The sequence below is a fragment of the Muntiacus reevesi genome, chromosome 4 (genome assembly GCF_963930625.1).
Source record: "Muntiacus reevesi chromosome 4, mMunRee1.1, whole genome shotgun sequence".
In the NCBI taxonomy this organism is placed as follows: domain Eukaryota; kingdom Metazoa; phylum Chordata; class Mammalia; order Artiodactyla; family Cervidae; genus Muntiacus; species Muntiacus reevesi.
This window is the reverse complement of record NC_089252.1, coordinates 7897685-7919677: the sequence shown is the minus strand read 5'-3', so window position 1 is coordinate 7919677 and position 21993 is coordinate 7897685. Positions and strand designations below refer to the sequence as shown.

Sequence of the window (21993 nt, the reverse complement as noted above, 5' to 3'; positions counted from 1 at the left end):
ACTTTAAGCGTTCACCAGTACCCTCCTCAAGACCACTGATGGATTCCAAAACCATTCCCCAATTACACAGTTTTGGTTTAAGGCAGTACCCTACTTCCAGCTAACAAAATCTGTTTTATTTATCCATTTATGCATAACAATAATAATGTACCCCCTGAATTAGCAGATGGAGACAAGCATTTGTTATCTTACTACTTCTGTTATTTAGAAACAGCTAGCAGCAACTTAGGTGGCTGACTGTCTTTGGGTCTTTCTCCAATTGTCCACCTGGGTGGTGTCTTTAAAGGCTTCCCTGGGGAGAATCCATGTGTGAGGTAGGTCACCTTGGCTTCTGGAAAGCCTGAGAAGGTCTACCTCCAGGTTTATTTACACCGGCCTCTCCATAGGATTGCTTTACATTGTGGCAGCTGGTTTCCCCAAGGGTGAGCCTCCAACCAAGATCACCCAAGAGAGAAGCCACAGTCTTTTATAACTTAATCTAGGAAGGACACATCATCACTTCTGCCATTCCATCCACTAGAAGTTAATCAAAATATCCAACCCAGACTCAGATGGTGGATTACATGGACCATCAAGCCAAGAGATGGGGATCTTGAGGTCCCGGTTTAGACGCTGGGTACTATAGTGATAAGAGTGTGAACAGTGTGCAATTTTTGGTAACTAATATAGAAATAGGAGCACACATGTATTTCCTCTTATACAGCCAACAATAACAATGATAACCAACCAAGCCAACAAAGATAAACCCCAAACTGATAAAAACAGCTTCCTAAAAAGAGAAGTAGAAAATAGAAGGAAGGGACAGAAATCAGAGCTATTATCTCTCAATGCACCTTGTTGGGTAGATTTGAATTTTGAAATCTGTAAATATTTCACATAATGAAACCTCAAAAGAAAAGAAGCAATCCTTAAATATCAAATCTGTCAACATTCATTTGAACTGGAAATATTTGTACAACCTGAGAATTTTTCTAAGATTTATTCCTAAAAGTGTTTCATTTCTCAATAACTGAAAAGCATAGAATCAGTAGCAAAAAGAACAAGCTGGTAACCAGATTATGGGAAATGAATTTCATTTCCCATTAAAAGGAACAAAGGTTCCTAGAAGACATAATGGATTCCAGGTCCTAGTTGGAAATGTGCAAGATGAGCCTGAGATATCTTGTGATTGATCACAGCAAAGCTATTAAGGTTCATGGGAAACTGACAGAAACACAAAAAGCCTCCACTGAAGCAGCTCCTTTTGGTCAAGGATGGAGGAATTCAAGCAGCCAAAAGAATTTGCACTGTGTTGGGTTGACATATCACATACACAAAACACCATCTTTGATGGCATTCTAAAGTGAGCAGAGTTTCCTTCTGTGTTTGTTATAACCTAGTCAATATTTCTGGGGGAAAAAAAATAAAAAGGTTGATAAAGGTTAAGAATCAAGCATATTCCCTGCCTTTCTTACAAGGAATCTATTTCAGGGCAGTCCTGTAGTTTGCAAAGGAAAGTTTTGTAAGAAAATAATTCATAAATGCAGGAATGAAAACAAATCAGAAAATCACAGCATTGCAATCTGTAAGAATGTATCTAAACAGTGATCACCAGAGGCTGCAAAGACATTAAGTGGAAGTTTGAAGCAGAATTTTGTAATGTATGGATCAGGCTGACAAGACTTGATTTCTCCAATAAATGGGAGCATCAGACATTTTGTTACCCTTTATGTGATTCAGTAGGATATATACAACACCTCATAAATTATTCTTGAAAATAAAAAGAAGAATGTACTCAAATGTCTAAGTCACATTACTAGTTTGAGACTTAGGTGACTAAAATAAATGATGCCATGAGAATACAAGCAACCAATCCAGATCTGGAAAAATTTACATGACAAATTTATACAGCATAGCCTAGTGTTTTCAGGAGGCAAACAAACAGTATAGAAAGAAGGGGAGGAAATTTTGTTGTAGACACACACTCACATATACATACACACACAAATTACTATACCAGCTATCTAAGAATCAAAAGTAAACACAGGAAAATATTAAATCATATTAGGGCATTATAGAGACCTACATAAGCGTATGAACAAAGGCATCATCTTTCCATAATCTTTAAAAGCCAGAGCTACCACCCTTATCTTATCTTTGAGTATGCCCTAAGAGTGTTGCTGAGACAAAATTAATCCCTGACTTCAAACAGCTTACAATTGATTTGTGGAAACCAATTACTATATAAATGATGGTGGAAGTTAGTGGTCAGGGAAATTATTGTGGACACAAAACCTTGAAATTGTGCCTCTGAAACTAAACATCTCCGAACTTCAGTTTCCTCATCTATTAAATGGCAAGTCTCCTTGGGTTGCAAAGAGAACTGAATGTATTTCAAGTATCTGCAAGTCTAAAACAGTCTTCAGATAAAGAAAAGCAATAATAGCCATGTAATATATGAAAACAGGAGCAAATGGGGCTTCTCAGCTGGCACTGGTGGTAAAGAGCCTGCCTGTCAATGCAGAAGACCCAAGAGATGTGGGTTCCATTCCTGGGTTGGGAAGATCCCCTGGAGAAGGAAATGGCAACCCACTCCAGTATGCTTGCCTGGAGGATCCCATGGACAGAGGAGCACAACAGGCTGCATGCAGTTCATGGGGTCACAAAAAGCCCAACACAGCTGAAGAGATTTAGCTCCTGTGGACTAGGAAACACGCTCCAGGTGTTTGGAGAAGGGGAATGACACAGAGTTAATAGGGAGTTTACGCAAGTTTTCTGGAAAGGTCCGAATTTGAGCTCATTCCAGAGTGATAGTGTAAGAAATACTGCCATGTGATTGGATATATTGATACCTGCCTAGCACCTTGTCCTCTGCATGGCTGATTCTTCAAACAGTGCTGGCTACATAAGTGAGCAGATAGGAATAGTGTGCTGTTTAGACAAGTTAAGAGTTTCCATCGGGTTATAATGGTTTTAGATGGAGACTTGCTAATGTCTGGACAAATCACCCTTGGGGCATCCATTCAGTAGGGTGAAGGGCATGTTACTTTATCCTGCAAATTTTAGTATTTTTCTCCCCTCAGTCAAGTAGTTTCCTTTCTCTCTTACTATTATGTTCCCAATAGGGCTAAGAAAATTTATCTGAGAACTTGGAAAAATACTGCTCACCCAAATAAGCAGAAATAAACACCATCTTTTGAAGTTATATTCAATATTGACTCTTTATAAAATAAAGGAGTCAGAAAAATTTCAATCTTGATACATTTTTTCCCTTAATTAGAAACATCCTTACCTAAGGTATTAAATATCCTTTCCCGTGGCACAAATCCATATATTGCATCCAGCCAACATTTGATACTCCGTCGTTTTTCCTCCAATCTTACCAAACAATTTTTAGCTTAAGATTTCGTTTACAACAGAGAAGAGCCTACTTAAATGTCATGTGTTCCTACATTAAGGGGACAAAGTTCTTCGTTGCTTTGTTGAGTGGAACGTTTCAATGAATCATTTGCATCCACCGGGAGCAGCTGTGGTCTCCATTTCCTCTAGAAGACGGGGAGCCACAAGCCACTTTTAGCCACGGTTCAGGAAAACGCGGGCACACATCAGTCCAGTCCAGGGCCAGCCGCCTCTTCGGGAGAGGACGTCGGCGGCCGGCGCCTCGCCTGACCGCTCCAGTCTCCCCAGCAGCCGAGGGAGTAGACACATGCGCACGATCGGTCTCTTTGTGTGCACCGGGAAGGGCTCGGCGTCGATTTTATACTTCCTAACGGGGCGCAGACCGGGCACGCGAGCGTGTGCGGCAGGAATCAAATCGCCCTGTATACGCTGCCCTCGAAATAAACGATTGTCTCGCTCCCCTCCTCGGCCTATCTTCCCGGGGCGCATACCCTCTCCCCCACCTCCGCCACGGGGTCCCCGGGGTCCAGCCCGGGGCGTGGAGAGCCAGAGCCGGGGAAAGAACCCCGCGCCCGGGGAGAGCGCGCCGGGCCCCGGCTGCCGGGGTGGGAGCGGGGCGCGGGGCGGCGGGAGGAGCGCGGCGCCCGAGCCGCGAGTGATGAAGCGCGTCTGGCGAGCGTCTCCCGGCCCCGCCGCCGCGCGGGCCGCGGGGAGGGAGGCGCGCGGGCGAGTCGGCCCGCCCCCCCGGCCCGCCCCTCCCCGGCGCGGGTGCGCTCCGGCCGGCGCCGCGCCGCCGAGGGAGCCGCCGGCCCGAGGGTGCTGGCCGGGGGCGGCGGCGGCGGCGCGCGGCGGGGGCGGAGGTGAGGACCGGGACGCGGAGGGCGCGCGCGGCTCGCGGCGCCGGGCCGCCTTCGCTCCCCGCCCGCGGTCGCCCCGCCACCCCGCCCGCGTCCCCGGCGGCGGGAGCTCGGGGGCGGCCGGCTGCATGCGAGACCTGCGCGGACCCCGCGGCGGACGGCGGCGGCTCTCGACCCGGGGAAGCCGAGCGCACCGACCATGGCCTCCAACTTTAACGACATAGTCAAGCAGGGCTACGTGAAAATCCGCAGCAGGAAGCTGGGGGTGAGTCGCCCGCGCGGCTTTCTCGTCCCCGGCGCCCGTTTGGCGCGGCTGGCGGTGGGGGGCGGGGAGAGGTGACCCACGCGGGGACGGAGGCGGACAGGGACCCGGCTCCCCCGCGCACGGCCCGTTTGTTGCTCGGCCGGGCTGGGGGCCCGCACCTGCCTCGGGGGGCGCGGGGTGGGGGGCTCGGAGATGGGGCGAGGGCGCCGGGAGCACCCGGATCCGCATCCTCCGGTGCGCGGCGCTGGTTCAGACCCAGACTGAGAAGTCGCCTGGACGAAAGGATGATCAGTTCCGAGATGGATGCGCCCCGGGTGGGGGGTTACATCCACAGGGCTCTGATCTCGGGAAGTGTGCGCCTTCGGGGTACAACGGTCCGGTGTGCAGGGCGTGGACACACGCTCCTGTGAGTGTGTATCCAGAATCGTCACCATTTCACAATCCCCGCTGCCCCAGCCCATTTCCAATTTTTCTTTCGATGCCTGGCTAGCGCCCCGCGGCCCTGTGGGGCGAGCCGGCGAGTTTTGCGGCTGCCAGCGGGCAGGCTCCCCGACTCGCGATGCGCCGGGACAGGTGGACCTGCGCCCGGGTGTGCGCGCCAGGTGTGTATTCACGGCCGCTGACCCCGGAGCCTCGGCGACCGAAAAGTTTCTGGAGGCCCACTCACGGTCTTTTGAAAAATGCTCTGCCCGATTTGGGAGAGCGACAGTGTAGACCCTTGAGGGTTGTAAAAACTTCACTAGTGACCGGAGGAGGAGGTAAGAGGAACGCGGAGATGGTGGTAGAGGACCGGGATGTGGACTGGAGGAAGCCGGAGGCGGGGGGGAGGTGGGGGGCAGAGCACTGGCCCGACTGGGCGGACTTGGGGGTGTGGGTGCGGAGCTGCGGGGTCGGAGCGCCGGGAGGGGGGCCCCTTGGGGGAGCGCGACGTGGAGTTGAGCACGTGACACCCACCGGGCCGGGCCGGGCCGGGGCGCGAGGAACGCTCCATGTGCGGAGGGCAGGGTGCCCGTTTTGCGGATTCCCTGGATGTCTCTCCGCCTCACTCTTCTCTGAGTTCCAGTTCTGCGGAGCTCCGGGATCCTGGGGCCACGCGGCCTTGACCGAGAACATTCTCTGCTTTCTTTGCTGAAGGGATGAGCACTCTTAACTTGGAGAGGGAGGGAGAACTTCGTTTATTTTCTCATTAAAAGGAAAGGAAGGAAGGGGAAGGAAAGGAAAGGAAAAAGGAGAAGGTAAATGCTAGATATTTAATATATCGTTGGAAAGCTAAGGTAGGGCAGAGTCCCTAAAAGAAGAAGGATCGCCCGCACCCAGGAGCCGCTGCCTGGCCAGCTGGTGGGCGCAGGTGCCGGGCGGAGGAAGGGGCCAGGCTAACTTGCCTGTGGGTACTGCCCCTGCTGGCTTCACTTGGGAGATGCGGGCGGTACCCCAAGGACACACGGGACCCCTTCTCGAGCCCCAGCAGATCCGTCCAAGCGGGGAGCACAGAGCAGGGTGACGAGCCTCCCCCACCCCCCCAGCCTGGCGCCCCAGGCGGCGGGAGAGGGCGGGCGCCCTGGGCCAGGTTTCGGGGCTCCTCTGGCTAGAGAAGCGCGCCTCGTTCTTTCCCGGAAAGGGAGGGAAGAACCCCCCGGCAAAAGCTGCGCGCGGCCCGGACACGGTGCATCCATCTGTGGCCCCCGGAGCCATCAGCCGATACAGGAGGTGCGGAGCTAGAGCGTGGGGCTGGGACGGGAGAGAAGGGTTTCAGGAACTTGACCTTTGACGCCCTTTGCTCTCCCACAGAGCGCCAGCTCAGCACTCTGGCCCCTCTCCTTGAATTTTCCATTGTCTGACACCTCACACGCTATAAGCTGATGGGTGATTTCAGCCCCCTCGGGGAGACGGCGTCTGGTTGCACAGTTACCCGGTATGTGAAAATCAGAATAAGGAGGAGCAGAGCCTTGCGCACTTGGCCTTGGAGTCTGTAGGATTCTTCCCCCGTCAGAACTTTCCAGGGTTTCCTACAATTAAAACCGAATTTGCTACTTAATTATAAGATAGGATCCAGGGGAACGGTATTGAACGCTTCTTGGGTATCTATGACATTTGCAGCCTTTGAAATGTCCTCTTAGATCACCAGACACAGCTTCCCCCCTAAAGATGGGTGCCAATGTTCATTTCCTTTCCAAAGCCTCTCTTCCCACACTCACTGCGTGGAACCTTGCCTGTGTAAGGGACCCAGGAAACAGTAAAAGCATGTTTATGTTCAGAGGACTTGCTTTTGTGTTCCATTTCTGCTTGAGAAATATGAACTTCAGAGGTTGGTGTTGAAACAGTTTTGCTTGGTGTTCTTTCTTTCTTTTTTTTGCTTGGTTTTAATAGTAAATCAAAATATTAAGCTACATTAGCCTTGACTGTTTTGCAAAATATTTACTTAAACTTTAGAAACTTTTCTATTCAGAATGTGCTAATATTCAAAAGAGGGAGTTCAAATGACAGAACATGATTCTGTAAAGCTTAGTAAGTTTTAAATGGGTCCCTAAGATAGTTAAAACACTAAGTGAATATTGTGCGCCTTAAAAATGAAAATGTATAGTCATACCCCAAATCAGAGATATAGGAATTATCTAAGCATTCATTTTCATAGTTAATAACACATATTCCTAATTTTATGGACTCAGAACTATGAGCTTTTGTAAGCAAAATATTTTTAACTCAGCAGATACATCATAGTTCTTTTATGGGTTAAGTTTCAAAATAGAAATCTAATTAAATATGCACAGATACTTGATTTACTATGGGTAGAAGACATGCTTTCAGGAAACAAGTTTTATAGTATTCTAAGGGGAGGGTGAAGGGCTAGTTATGAGGCTAATCCTATCAGAGATAAAAAGGATGACATGCAAATATATTTTGAGATAAAATGTTTACTATGCCCTTCACTCCTCACAAGTTAGTGCTTATTATTATGCTGAATGAGGGCAGAAAAGCACTTCCTGCCCTCTACCCCCTGGGGCAACTTTTCCAGAGGTGCTTCCGGGTCAGGTCAGTGTTTGAAAGGGCCCCTGTCCTGTGTCTTTTAATAGAAACTAGTGCTACCTGTTGTGGATATTTCTTCAGCCAAACAGTTGGATCAAGTGGTAAATGTTAAACACTTTTTTGTTTGCTTTGAAATTTGTCGTCACTCAATCAGTTTTTCTTCCATTTAGGAAAATAATTTTGAGAAGAAAATAGAATCATTTTCCTGAATTTTACTTTTGCCCTTTAAAAATATGCTTGTTAAATCACTGTATCTTTAAACGTGTTATTAAAAATATAATGACATGACTCATAAAGAATCATTTCTTTAAATTCTGTATTATTTTTCACTGTAATACATTACTATTTCTATAATATATTTTCATGTTGCAGGATTTAAAAGCCTTTACAGTAGTTTAGTTCTTTTCACTGTGTTATCTGTTGCATGATTAATGTTATAATTCACGGGATACAACGGTGGCCAGTATTTTCTTTTTAAAGAAAAGAGTACTTAAAAACTATAATAAAAATAAACAAAGCAAATGCATGTTGGTCAGTTTTGTTTATTTCTTAGCCTTGATTATCTGTTTTTCTTCTGACCTCTAACAGGTTAAGTTTAATCAACAAGGCATACATTACAAAATACCCAAGCTGTTCTTGGTTTGCAGATAGAACACCATCACTGAAACTTAGTCACTTTATGCTTAGCCTGTTGACTCTAAAAATATAGCAGCAGTAAATGCAGCGTAGTGGAATGACATCACATCATTACCATCACTGTCGTCGGCGCACAGGTTCCAGACTGCAAACAGGCTACCGTGATTCAGAAACTTGACTATCTCTAGGCTCTCACTTCGTTCTCAAGGAATTTTATTCAAATACATCAACGTGTGTGTTCACAGGCAGGTGTTCACAGATAGTATTTTAGTAGCTTTTTTCTAGTTCTTAGTAGTCAGGTGAGAGGTTGGCTTGGTATGTGTGGGTATTGAAGGAGCGTCTCAGGGTGGTATTACACATTCAACAAATGGTTAAATAATTATGCAGCACCTACTGTTTGTCAGGTTGTATACACTGGGTGTGTGAGTATGGATATTCTAGAGTCAGGTCGTATTAAGTCAGGCTTATTATTAACAGTACGTGGGGCTTCCCAGGTGGCGCTAGTGGTGAAGAACCCACCTACCAATGCAGGAGACATAGTGACACGGGTTTGATCCCTGGGTGGGGAAGATTCCCTTGAGGGGGGCATGGCAACCCACTCCAGTATTCTTGCCTGGGAAATCCCATGGACAGAGGAGCCTGGGGGGCTACAGTTCATGGGGGCACAGAGAGTTGAACCCGACTGGAGTGACTTAGCACAGCACAGCATCTTCTCCATGACCTCCTCATGGTGCGTTAGGGCAGGGGTACAGCAAGCCCCCTACGAAAGAATGAGGTCCATTCCGACAGTGCTGGTGAGTCCAGTTTGTTCCTAAGTTCAACAAAGTTAGCCTCGGTACCCAACCAGTATAATCGGCTATATACTACTGTATGGTGATAGGTTTATAATACTTTTCATACAAATAATACATAAAAAGCACACAAAAGAGAAACCATTTTTAACCTTACAGTACAGTATCTTGAAAAGTACAGTAGTACAGTTCAACAGCTGGGACACAGGGGCGTCTTTGAAAGTTTGCAACTTTGAAGGTTCACATGTAGGGGACTTACGGTAATCACTGTGTCCCCACCTGGCCGTAGAGGAAGAGGGGAAAGTTGGGCAAGCTTCTGGAGTGTCTGATGAGCAGCGGCTTGATGAGCTCATCATCTGTTGAGGGTTTTCTCTTCTGCATAGTCTCCATTTGTTAGAACAACCGATCGTGGATTCGTCTGTCCCTTGCCCTCTTTCCCTCCTGGATTAAAACCTCAAGACACCCCCATGCCTCGTCTGATGATTATTTGTCTGCTTCTTGTAAACTCTTCTGAGTGTTCCTGCCCTTTTACAAATAGCTTTTACCTGATGATGGAAGAGAGTAGGTTTTCATGAGAGATGTTTCCTGAAAATTTATCCCTTTATAGAATCTCCACAAATGGGAACTTTCGTGTGTGCATTTGCATATTTTTGGTCCCTAGAGCATTTAAAAATTTTTCTGGTCTCCCATATCTCTAGAAACTGTTTTGTGAAAAGAGATTATGTCGTGTATGAAATGCATTTCCAGTTTGCCAAGGATTACATATAATAAATATATTTAATATAAGATATAGGCATAATAATTTTGACCACTCAGAAGTTTGAAAGAACTTTCAGGATCATTACCACAGGTATGAGTTCTCAATCTAAGGATTTAAGACGTGGAAGTTGTATTGGGTACCTTTAAATCCTTACTCATTTGTGAATATGGTATATGCTAGGCATTTTGCTTTCTGAAGTGGATCTGTTATATACATGATGATTTATTATTTATCTCATTCTCATTAAACATGGATTTAGAAGGTATAAAATTCTAATTATTTTAGCTCTGCATTTTTTGTTGGAGTATAATTGCTTTACATTGTTGTGTTATTTTGTGCTATACAATGAAGTGAGTCAGCTATATGTATACCTATATCTCCTCCCTTCTCTCTCCCCCCCAGTTCTACCCATCTAGGTGATCACAGAGCACAGAGCCGAGCTCTCTGTGCAATATTCAGGTTTTTATTCATGGTGGCTGTTATGTATGTGTTTAATGTTAGGTGTACATGCCGCTTATTTCTCTATCTCTCTATCTGTCTACAAGTCTCACTTGTTCTTAGAATTTTAGAGTAGAAATGGTCTTGTATACCATCTATTCAGTTTCTGTATATTAATTTGTTTGTAGCCACATGTTTGTGTATATGACATTTTAGCTATCCTAAGAAACTCTATTATCTGCATTAGTGAGATTTTTTTTTTTCCTTTTTGAAACATTCCTACCTATGCATATGGGCATGACTAAGTTTTTTTTTTTTTTTTTTCATTTTCAAACCTTAAAGCCAAAAAGCAAAGAAAATAAAAGTAAGCCTACCTGTAAAAACCAAACCAAAACATTTTGCTGGATTTTGATATGAAATGATTATGCCCATGCAATACCTGGGGGAAGTCATTAAATCAGGGGTGAGATATGAGAGTTCACATCTCAGCTTTTGTCTTGATGGGTTTATACATGACTGCTAGCAAAGTGAAAGTGAAGTCGTTCAGTCATGTCTGACTCTGCAACCCTGTGGACTGTAGCGTACCAGGCTCCTCTATCCATGGGATTCTCCAGGCAAGAACACTGGAGTGGTTGCCATTTCCTTCTCAAGGAGATCTTCCTAACCCAGGGATCGAACCCGGGTTTCTTGCATTGCAGGCATACACTTTACCCTCTGAGCCACCAGGGGAGGTTTGACTGCTGGCGAGGTGAACTTTAAAAGATGGTGTCCCCTCAGATAACAAAGATTACGCTCAGCACTCAGGGAGATCTTGCAGATGACCAAAATAAATTGTACATAGGGTAACCAAACAGTGGTCACCATTTCTATAAGTTTTACATTCCCAGTTTCCTTAAGAGTATTTCAGAGGTGCTCTGTAAAGGTTGACATCGTGGATGAGTATAAAATAATGTAAAAAAATAGTTTAATCTGAAGTCTATGTATTTTAAATAGTGGCCGTTGTTTTGAAGAATTTATTTTTATTCTAACATCTTGTTCCAGTTGGATCATAATAAGCCATATGAGTTGGAGAAGAAAATGGCAACCCACACCAGTATTCTTGCCTGGAAAATTTCCACGGACAGAGGAACCTGGCAGGCTACGTACAGTCCATGGGGTTGCCCAGGGTCAGACATGACTGGGTGATTGAGCAAACAAACATATTGTATTGATCAGATCACAATATATGCATATGAAATCATTATGATGTACACCTTAAACTTATACAATACTATATGTCAATTATATCTCAGTAAAGCTAGAAAAACTGCTATGTGGTAAGAGAATCTATGCCACAATAAGGAGTCTCTATACTGGTATTTCTCCAGTCCACTTTGAATGGCCATGATTTCATTTCCATTGCACCATCTAAAACCCAGATGATCTCTGGGTCAAAACCCAAAATTTCAAAAACTGACAGTGTTCTGGTAGAATTTAAAATTCTTTAAAAATATTTAAATCTGTTTATTTTATCATTACCTTTATTTATGAAAAATAGTCTTTTATTTAAGGTTGTTATACAAAAGCTTATGTTTGAAATAACCTAGTGGAAAGTGAGTTTATTTGAAGAAAAACACAACTAAAAAATAATGCACATTTACTGAGATCTGGCAAATCAAGGGGTGACACAGTTATTCAGTAAGAGGTACTCAATGTCTTTAACATCAGACAGCACTGAAATATACTGTGAATGCTAAGAGGCCGAGGTCAGTTATTTGTTTATTTTTGTAGCCAGCTGCTTTTAAGTGACAAGAATTCAACTATGCATACTTAAATGATGTTCCTTTTCTTTTCTTAGTTTCTTTATTTTTTAAAGTTGACTATATGTCATTCTCACTTATACTTGTAAATGTTTAAATGTATGATGTATTACATGTGTAAACATGTGTAGTTATTTTTGTCTTGATTATTTTGTAAATATGAAATACATTTTCTGACCATTCACTAACCTTTAAAATATGCATGTGTATGTGTCTGTGAATGTACATATGTACACATACCTAAATACATGCATATATATGTTTTTTATTAAGTAGAATATGTATATATTTCCAAATGAGTTGTTAGCCCTCACTCATGCTGAATTGTTATTTTCCCTAACAATGTAAAGGCACCTAGCCCTACTCCAGGAGAATAAAATGTTCATAAAATGTCTCATATTTATTAGATAAATTGTACATCTTCACATTATACTTTTATGTGGAAAAATGTTTGGTATTAGTTTAAAATTGAATTTTAATGTATCTTTTAAAAATTACAACTTTTAAAGGGTGGCAGCCAGTAAGAGAAAATTCTATATCTCTGTATATATAAGTCTGGTAAAACTTTTCACATGTTATTCAAGAAAAAGAATGAAACCATACTTTTGACATATTTGAACTTGCCTAGAAAGCTATGCACATTTCATTTAACTTACTAGAAAAAAGGAATTATATCTCTCTCAGTGCTTTAAGGACCCTTGGGACTGTGCTGTAGAAAGGACCCATGTCATTTTACCGATGCTTTTATCAACCTCATTACACTTTGGAGTCTTTAAGTATTAGCTTTGTAACTGTCGGAACCACCAGGGAAGCCCCCAAAAGTGTTAGTCGCTCAGTCATGTCCAATTCTTTGTGACCCCATGGACTATAGCCTGCTAGGCTCCTCTGTCCATGGGATTCTCCAGGCAAGAATACTTGCGTGGGTAGCCATTCCCTTCTCCAGGGGACCTTCCTGACCCAGGGATTGAATCTAGGTCTCCTGCATTGCAGACAGATACTTTACCATCTGAACCACCAGTTCAGTTCAGTTCAGACGCTCAGTCGTGTCTGACTCTTTGTGACCCCATGGATTGCAGCACGCCAGGCCTCCCTGTCCATCACCAACTCCCGGGTTTAACCAAACTCATGTCCATTGAGTTGGTGATGCCATCCAACCATCTCATCCTGTCTTCCCCTTCTCTTCCCACCCTCAATCTTTCCCAGCACCAGAGTCTTTTCCAATGAGTCAGTTCTTCGCATCAGGTGGCCAAATACTGGAGTTTCAGCTTCAGCATCAGTCCTTCCAATGAATATTCAGGACTGATTTCCTATAGGATGGACTGGTTGAACCTCCTTGCTGTCTAAGGAACTCTCAGGAATCTTTTCCAACACAACATTTCAAAAGCATCAATTCTTCGGTGCTCAACTTTCTTTATGGTCTTACTCTCACATCCATACATGACTACTGGAAAAACCATAGTTTTGACTAGATCGACCTTTCAGGAGAGCCTCAAATAAAAGTACATCCAGGTACAAATGATAATGTATAACTTTAAGGTACCAAATTTAAGTATAAGTATGAAATGTACTCTTCTGTACATTTAGAACATAGCAACTGTTTACAACTCCAAAGGCTGCTTAACACATATACTGTTGCTCCTAATACTTTGCACAATTCTGTACATTATTTAGCCCTTGATTAAAAAAATGGTTCTCGATATTTGTGAGGGACTGCATATTGGCGACCCCAGGATGGGTATGGAACATTGAGGTAAAGAACCAGACTAAAGAGGCTTGCAGTATCCTGAGGATCTGGAAAGTCACTAATGTGTTTACAAGAAAGGTTAAACGTTCATTCTCAAATTAGCAACATCCACGAATCTTGGATGTGTAAAAAGGATTGCAGTCAAGTAGGACTTCTGGCAAGGAGACCAAATAGGAGTGAGTTTTAGTGTCTTGGAAAAACACTAGTAATTCTAGTGGCTAGCTCTGATTAAGAATCACTGATGTAGAAGTATTTTTTCTCCTCAGCACGGAGAAGAACCAGTTCTTCAACTTATTGTTGTTTGCATTGAGAAGTCAGCCATCAGTCATAGTTACCTTTTGAAAAGGGTTGGTCTTTTTTCTTCTGGCCACTTGTAACTTTCTTTTTTCCTGATTTTCAGGGGGTTTGCTGTGAAATGTGGAGGTGCAGTGTTTATTCTGTTCATTATTTGGGGGTGTATAATATTGCTTATTCCATGGCTTGATATCTTCCTGCAGCTCTGAAAGATGATCTACCATTACTCTTTCACACGTTAATTCTGTCCGTTCTTTCTCCTTCATTACTCACATGTTAAATCGTTTGTACCACACGTCCTGTGCCTTTTGGTTTTTTCCTTCTTTTTGCATAGTTTTGTGTCTCAGAGATTCAAGATAGATGTTTACTACAGACAGTCCTTCCAGTTCACTATTTTCTATTCAACTGTGAATACTGTGGTTTTTACCTGGTTCTCTAGCCTGTTGTTCCTGATTTGAGGTAATAAAATATTAAATAAATGTTTTCCCTTCTGAATCATCCAGTGTCAGCTTTGATCACAACTAATAGCAACTAAGACACCCAGCAGATAAGACAGCATTATTGGAAGTGATACAATTAAATTTTAAAATATACTTAAATCCAATATATGCTAAATATATTCTAAAGTAACTAATTTTTAGAGCATTGTTGATTAAGTAATTGTCCTTAGCAATATGTAGATGCTAGAATTCATTTTCTGTTGTAGTCACCACTAGTGTGGACATTTAGAGCATATTTAGTGAGTTACTCTGTTCATCCATGGAAAAGCTTAGGAGCTTCGATGGATGCATACATTTAGACCATATAATTAAGAAAAAGGTTTTTCTAATATATCCAACAAATTTTGGACAAAGATATAAAAGCAATTTAATGAAGAAAGGATATCTTTCAAACAAATGTGCTGGGAAAAATTAGACATCTGTAGGCAAAAAAAATGAATCTCAACATAAACCTCACACCTTATCACTCAAAATAGATTACTGATTAAAGTGTAAAAAGTAAAATTATGAAATTTGTAACAAAACATAAAAGAACTTTGGGAACTAGGACTAGGCAAAGAGTTCTTAGTCTTGACACGAAAGTGTGACTCTTAAAATGAAAGTTTGATAAATTAATTCCATCAAAATTAAAAGCTTTTGTTTTATGAAAGAGCCTGTTTAGAGAAATTTTAAAAAGCTATGGGGGAAGGAATTATTTACAAACTACACATCTTTAACAGATAACATGAATAAAAAACTCTTAAAACTATAAGTTAAATTTAAAAAACAACAGTTCAATTAGGAAATGGGCAAAAAACATGAACTGATACTTTGCAAAAGTTGATAAACACATGAACAGATGTCAACATTAGCCATTAGTGAAATGCAGATTAAAAGCATCATGAGTTATCAGTAAATACCTACTGGAGAGGCTAAACTGAAAAACAGTGACCACACCAAATACTAGCAGGAGACAGAAAACCTGAAGCACTCATACACTGCTGTTGGGGATGTGATTTCCTTCAGACACTCTTGAAACAATGTGGCAGTTTCTTAAACTATGCTAGGGCCATACTGCCATCAGCAGTACCGTTGGTAACCTATCCCAGGAAAATGAAGACTTTTGTTCTCATGCGAACCATACAAATGTTCATAGCAGCTTTGTTTTAAATATCCCAAACTGAAAACAAGCCAGATATCCATCATTGGATAAATGGTTAAACTGTAGGACATCCTCATCATGTAATACTACTCAGCAATAAAAAAGATTAAACTCTTGTTACCCCCTAAAGATGAATCTTGAGAGAATTATATTGAGTGAAAAAAAAAAAATCCCCAAAGGTTATACACTATGTGATTTCATTTGTATAACATCCATATGTCTTTTTCGGAAAATAATCTATTTAAGTCCTTTGCCCATTTCTAACAGTGTTGTTAGGTTTTATTTTGGATGTTAACCCCTTATCAGATAAATGATTGGGAAATATTTTCTCCCATTTCATAGTTTGCCTTTTTATTTTGTTGACGGTTTCTTTTGCTGTGCAGAAGCTTGTTTAGTTTGAAATAGACTTCCTCTCTTTCTTTGAATTGTGAAAAATACAAATGCTGACTATCTTGCAGTTGCAAGTGAGTGTTCTCTGTGAAGGAGGCTTATATGAGCTAGGTTTGCCCACAGGATACCTTAATTACTAGGAGCCGAGCAGCCTGAATACTCCTTTGACTGTGGGAGCAAACAGCAATGAAATCTTCTCTCTTTGCTTCTGAACTCAAAGTGAGCCACCTTGTCCAAATTTTAGAACATGCCATTACTTAGAAGAAGATAAAGGTCAGCAACAATTTCAATGGAATTTCTTTTTATATCTCCAGTAAGAGACCACTTGGCTACATTCCCATCCAAAAAGTGCTATTAGCTATTTTGATTCCCGAGATAATACCTCATTGCAGCTCCTTTTTAAATGATAATAAAACTGCCCAGAATACAAAGTAAATGAAGTCCCAAATAAAGCATCTAGGAATAGTTTCAGTTATTATGCTGTCTGATGACAGGTTAATTTCAGTAGCTGGATAAGACGTGAAAGGGGAACTGTAAGATTACTTTTGAAAAATAGTATGACACCTGAAGCATATGGCTATCTACAACTCATTTCAGATTCAGAATCAGTGGTGAAGGAAATAATCATTTTTCTATGTAATTAGAATCTGTAACCTATTTGGTACATTTTTCAATTAAAAATATCAAGATTAATTTTAAAAAATATATTAACGAAGGATATGTTAATATGAAATATATCAAGATGAAGTGATAAAAAGAAGGAAAAGAAAAATTTGCATCAACGCCTCCAAGTCAGGAGGCCATTATGTCTACTACTGTGGGCAAGAATCCCTTAGAAGAAGTAGAGTAGCCCTCACAGTCAACAGAAGAGTCCGAAATGCAGTCTGAAATGCAATCTCAAAAATGACAGAATGATCTCTGTTCGTTTCGAAGGCAAACCATTCAACATCACAGTAATCCAAGTCTGTGCCATAGCCACTAATGCTGAAGAAGCTGAAGTCCAACAGTTCTGTGAAGACCTCCAAGACCTTCTAGAGCTAACACCAAAAAAAAAAAAAAAAAAGATGTCCTTTTCATCATAGGGACTAGCAAGCTGAAGTAGGAAGTATGGGGTCACCAAGAGTCAGACACAACTTGGTGATGGAACAACCTGCAAGTCTAATAGTGGTCTCTGCTCTGCGGCGTTCTGAGATGAGGAAGACCCAGTGTCAGGCCAACCCGGCCTGGCACAAAGACAGGCCGTCAATACATCTTTGTTAAATTTTTAGATAAGTTTATATTCAGAACTGCACTGCCAGGGTTTTGATGGACACAAAAGTAGTATTGGCACTGCTGTCTTGGAGGCACTTTGTAATTTTCCTGTTCGTAATTAGCCTTAGGAATATCAATGAAATTGCAATACAAAGGCTGTAGTAGGCAATATATCAGCTAGCATGTGCCTTACATCTTACCTAATGGGGTCACAAAGAGTCGGACACGACTGAGTGACTGAACTGAACTGAACTGACTGAAAAGATGTTACCCAGTACTTCATTTTTTTTCTGGAATATTTTTTAACTTCATCTAAAGACCCTTTCTTGGTGGCTCAGATGGTAAAGCATCTGCCTACAATGCGGGAGACCTGGGTTCGATCCCTGGGCCGAGAAGATCTCCTGGAGAAGGAAATGGCTTCCAGAAGGAAAGATGCTTCCTAGATGAAAAACAATTTCACCCACTCCAGTACTCTTGCCTGGAAAATCCCATGGATGGAGGAGCCTGGTAGGCTACAGTGCATGGGGTCGCAAAGAGTCGGACACGACTGAGCGACTTCACTTTCACTTTAAAGACCCTTTCTGAAAATTCTTTTGAGAAAGCACTAAAATTTAGCTTCTCCAAAAACACACCATGTAACAAAACCCCCCAAAGTGCATTTGTTTTTTGAAGAGGATAAGTTTTGTTTAAAGGCTGACAAAATTTAAAATTCAGTTCTACAACATCATATATATTTCCTATATTGTGTTGTATTATTTGTTTCAGTTGCTATTTTGACTATGCTTTATGTGTATATTGATTTTTAATATTGGTTGTGAAATTTCAAATAGTTATATGAGTTAGAACCTTGTGATAACTTTTTGAGCAAGAGGAATTTTCCATTAAGAATCATACCAACAACTTGTATTTTTACAGCGCTTAACATTTTAAAACATGCTTTTGTGTTTGGTCCCCCTTTAAAATAGCACATTTAACAGCAATGAAACAAGTATACTATCAAGGGTGAAACAGATCGCCAGTCCAGGTTGGATGCATGAGACAATTGCTCGGGGCTGGTGCACTGGGAAGACCCAGAGAGATGGGGTGGAGAGGGAGGCAGGAGGGGGGATCGGGATGGGGAACACATGTAAATCCATGGCTGATTCATGTCGATGTATGGCAAAAACCACTACAATATTGTAAAGTAATTAGCCTCCAACTAATAAAAATAAATGGAAAAAAATAATAAAATAGCACATTCTTCACTGGGCAGATCAGATATCATCTTTATTCTCTATAGGGAGATTTTAAGCGAGGTAAGATAAACCACCATGTGTCCAAAAGTGTCATTCTTTTATAGTCATTTCTGGTTTCTTCTCAGAATACCAGTGCTAACCACTGCATACATTTTGAAGACAATGCATCTCACTCTCACCCCAGTAGAGGTTCTCCTCTGGTGTGGCATGCTTGATTAGGACATGTTATGTGTTTTTTCTTTGGACTTTCCTGGTTGCTTGGTGGTAAAGAAACCACTTGCCAGTGCCGGAGACATGGAAAGATCCCCTGGAGGAGGAAATGGCAACCCACTCCAGCATGCTTGCCTGGGAAATGCCTTGGACAGAGGGAGCTGGCGGGCTGCAGTCCACTGGGGTAACAAAGAGTCTGAACACGACTGAACGAATGATACTTTTTCTTTATGACCTATACAAATTATGAAACTCCTGTTTTGTGTACATTTCCTTCCAGTGTAGATGAGAGCCATTCAACGTCTCTGTTCCAATACTTTGTCTCCACCGTGTCTGACTCCTAATCTCAAAGGTAAATGTCTCCAGGGGGTCCTCAGATCTTGTTACCACTTTCCTTGAGCTACACGTAATCTTCCAGCCTTGAAAGCATGGTGTGTGCATCACTTTAAATGTGTTGGAGAATTATGAAATTTTCTCCCTTGTCTTTATTGTTAAGCTTGCCTGGTGGCTCAGCTGGTAAAGAGTCCACCCGTGATGCTGGAGACTTGGGTTCAATCCCTGGGTTGGGAAGATCCCCTGAAGAAGGGAATGGCAACCCACTCCAGTACTCTGGCCTGGAGAATTCCATGGACTGCATGTAGTCCATGGAGTCACAAAGAGTCAAACGTGACTGAGCAACTTTCACAGTTTATTGTTAAACATGAAGACCATTATAAAGAATAGTCCTACACACAGAAGCATCATTCTGAAATAGGTCTTCTTCCGTTTCCTTGATGCTCGCTTTTCTGACATGTCACTTTATGACTTAGTGAAACTGATGGATCCCCTCTTCTAGCAATGCCTACATTCCTTTGGTCCCTGAAACAACACTCCGCAAACCTCTGCTTGAGGAAATCTCAGTATTTCAGGTTATTCACAAGATTTAAGCCTCAGTTCAAGAGTTCCAGGCTTCGGGCATTAGCACAGGGTCATGGAGAGGACAAGCTCTGGAAGGACCTTTTGTTGAGTCCACTGACTTCCCAGCTCTTTATCTCATCTGTAAATTGATTGTCACGTGCCAAAGACAATTCTATAGGGCTACTGTTAGCTGTAAATAAGATAAAATATTCAAAGTACAGGCACGCAATAGACCGCACACCATTTCACGTATTGACATTAATGTTTCTAAATAACAAGCACTGACTTGACTAGCCACAATGAAGACATATCCTTATTTTGGAGTTTTTAATACATTTCACCTCTTTGGGACAGTGCTTCTTTCTTGGCTTTCGGCAACACACTTCACTGAATTTTATATTTGATACACAGGGGGAACGTGGCAGGATTTTAATCCAGAGCAATTGCTTGATGAAGGTGTTTTAGACATTTTAATCTGGCAGAGTGACGCGCGTGGACTGATGTGAGTGAAGGCGTGGTAACCAGAGTGAAGGCTGTAGGCTGATCACACCTTGGCTGCACCTGCATTGGGCAGTCATGCTTCCTTACTGGGGTGCTGAGCCTCCTGGACTTTGACAGCTAGTTCTTCTCTGTCATTCCATGTTTTTTTTTTTCCCCAAATGTCCGATAATAGAAGCATAGGTAGTATCACCCAGAAAGCCCTCCACTTCTGGACTTGCCATTACATAGACCTTACCGACTTCCAGCCATAACTGCACCTCCTCAGACCTGCTGTCACGTCCATGTGGAAGGCGAGGTTGCCCTGAACTGGTGCCTCCCTCTGCTTTGTTGGCCACATCTTCATCTTTCACTGGTTTTTGCTCCTCCCCCCACCCTCCCAGCCCCCACCATTGAAAGATGTCTCTCAATCATCTGTTTCATTTTTTTTTTCAGTTTTAAACTTTTTTTTTTAATGCTCCATACAGTGTACACAAACTAATTTTCAAGGGGAAATCATCTGTTTCTTAAACTCAACCTATTCTTAGAATCTTTATTTCGTCCTGAGCCCTACAGTTTTTGGCTTCCCAGGTAGCGCGAGTGGTAAGGAACCTGCCTGCCAATGCAGGAGACATAAGAGATGTGGGTTCAAGCCCTGGGTAGGGAAGATGCCCTGGAAGAGGAAATGGCAAGCCACTCCAATATTCTTGCCTGGAGAATCCCACAGACAGAGGAGCCTGCTACAGTCCATAGGGTCTCAAAGAGTCAGAAGTGATAAAGGCGACTTGGCATGCACTACAGTTTTATTCCTCCTTCTCAAAAGATTTCATCTAAAGTAGCTATTCCAATCCCAAAGAAAGGCAATACCAAAGAATGTTCAAACTACCGCACAATTGCACTCATCTCACATGCTAGTAAAGTAATGCTCAAAATTCTCCAAGTCAGGCTTCAGCAATACATGAACCGTGAACTTTCAGATGTTCAAGCTGGTTTTAGAAAAGGCAGGGAACCAGAGATCAAATTGCCAACATCCACTGGATCATCGAAAAAGCAGGAGAGTTCCAGGAAAACATATATTTCTCCTTTATTAATTATGCCAAAGCCTTTGACTGTGTGGATCACAGTAAACTGGAAAATTCTGAAGGAGATGAGAATACCAGACCACCTGACCTGCCTCTTGAGAAACCTGTATGCAGGTCAGGAAGCACCAGTTAGAACTGGACATGGAACAACAGACTATTTCCAAATAGGAAAAGGAGTACATCAAGGCTATATATTGTCACCCTGCTTATTTAACTTATATGCAGAGTACATCATGAGAAACACTGGGCTGGAAGAAGCACAAGCTGGAATCAAGATTGCCAGGAGAAATATCAATAAGCTCAGATATGCAGATGACACCACCCTTATGGCAGAAAGTGAAGAGGAACTAAAAAGCCTCTTGATGAAAGTGAAAAAGGAGAGTAAAAAAGTTGGCTTAAAGCTCAACATTCAGAAAACTAAGATCATGGCATCTGGTCCCATCACCTCATGGGAAATAGATGGGGAGACAGTGGAAACAGTGTCAGACTTTATTTTTTTGGGCTCCAAAATCACTGCAGATGGTGATTGCAGCCATGAAATTAAAAGACGCTTACTTCTTGGAAGGAAAGATATGACCTACCTAGATAGCATATTAAAAAGCAGAGATATCTCTGCCAACAAAGGTTCATCTAGTCAAGGCTATGGTTTTTCCAGTGGTCATGTATGTGAGAGTTGGACGGTGAAGAAAGCTGAGCACCGAAGAATTGATGCTTTTGAACTGTGGTGTTGGAGAAGACTCTTGAGAATCCCTTGGACTGCAAGGAGATCCAACCAGTGCATCCTGAAGGAGATCAGTCCTGGGTGTTCATTGGAAGAACTGATG

General features: G+C 42.5%; 1 protein-coding gene across 1 annotated transcript in view; it reads left to right on the top strand.

Moving 5' to 3' along the window:
- The first annotated feature begins 4173 nt into the window (after positions 1-4173).
- Positions 4174-21993, top strand: part of DOK6 (docking protein 6) — a 394048-nt gene continuing 376228 nt past the window's right edge. The window contains exon 1 of the mRNA XM_065935112.1: positions 4174-4500. Coding sequence (XP_065791184.1) covers positions 4435-4500 — 66 coding nt within the window. The 5' untranslated portion in view covers positions 4174-4434. The remainder of the gene's footprint in view (positions 4501-21993) is intronic.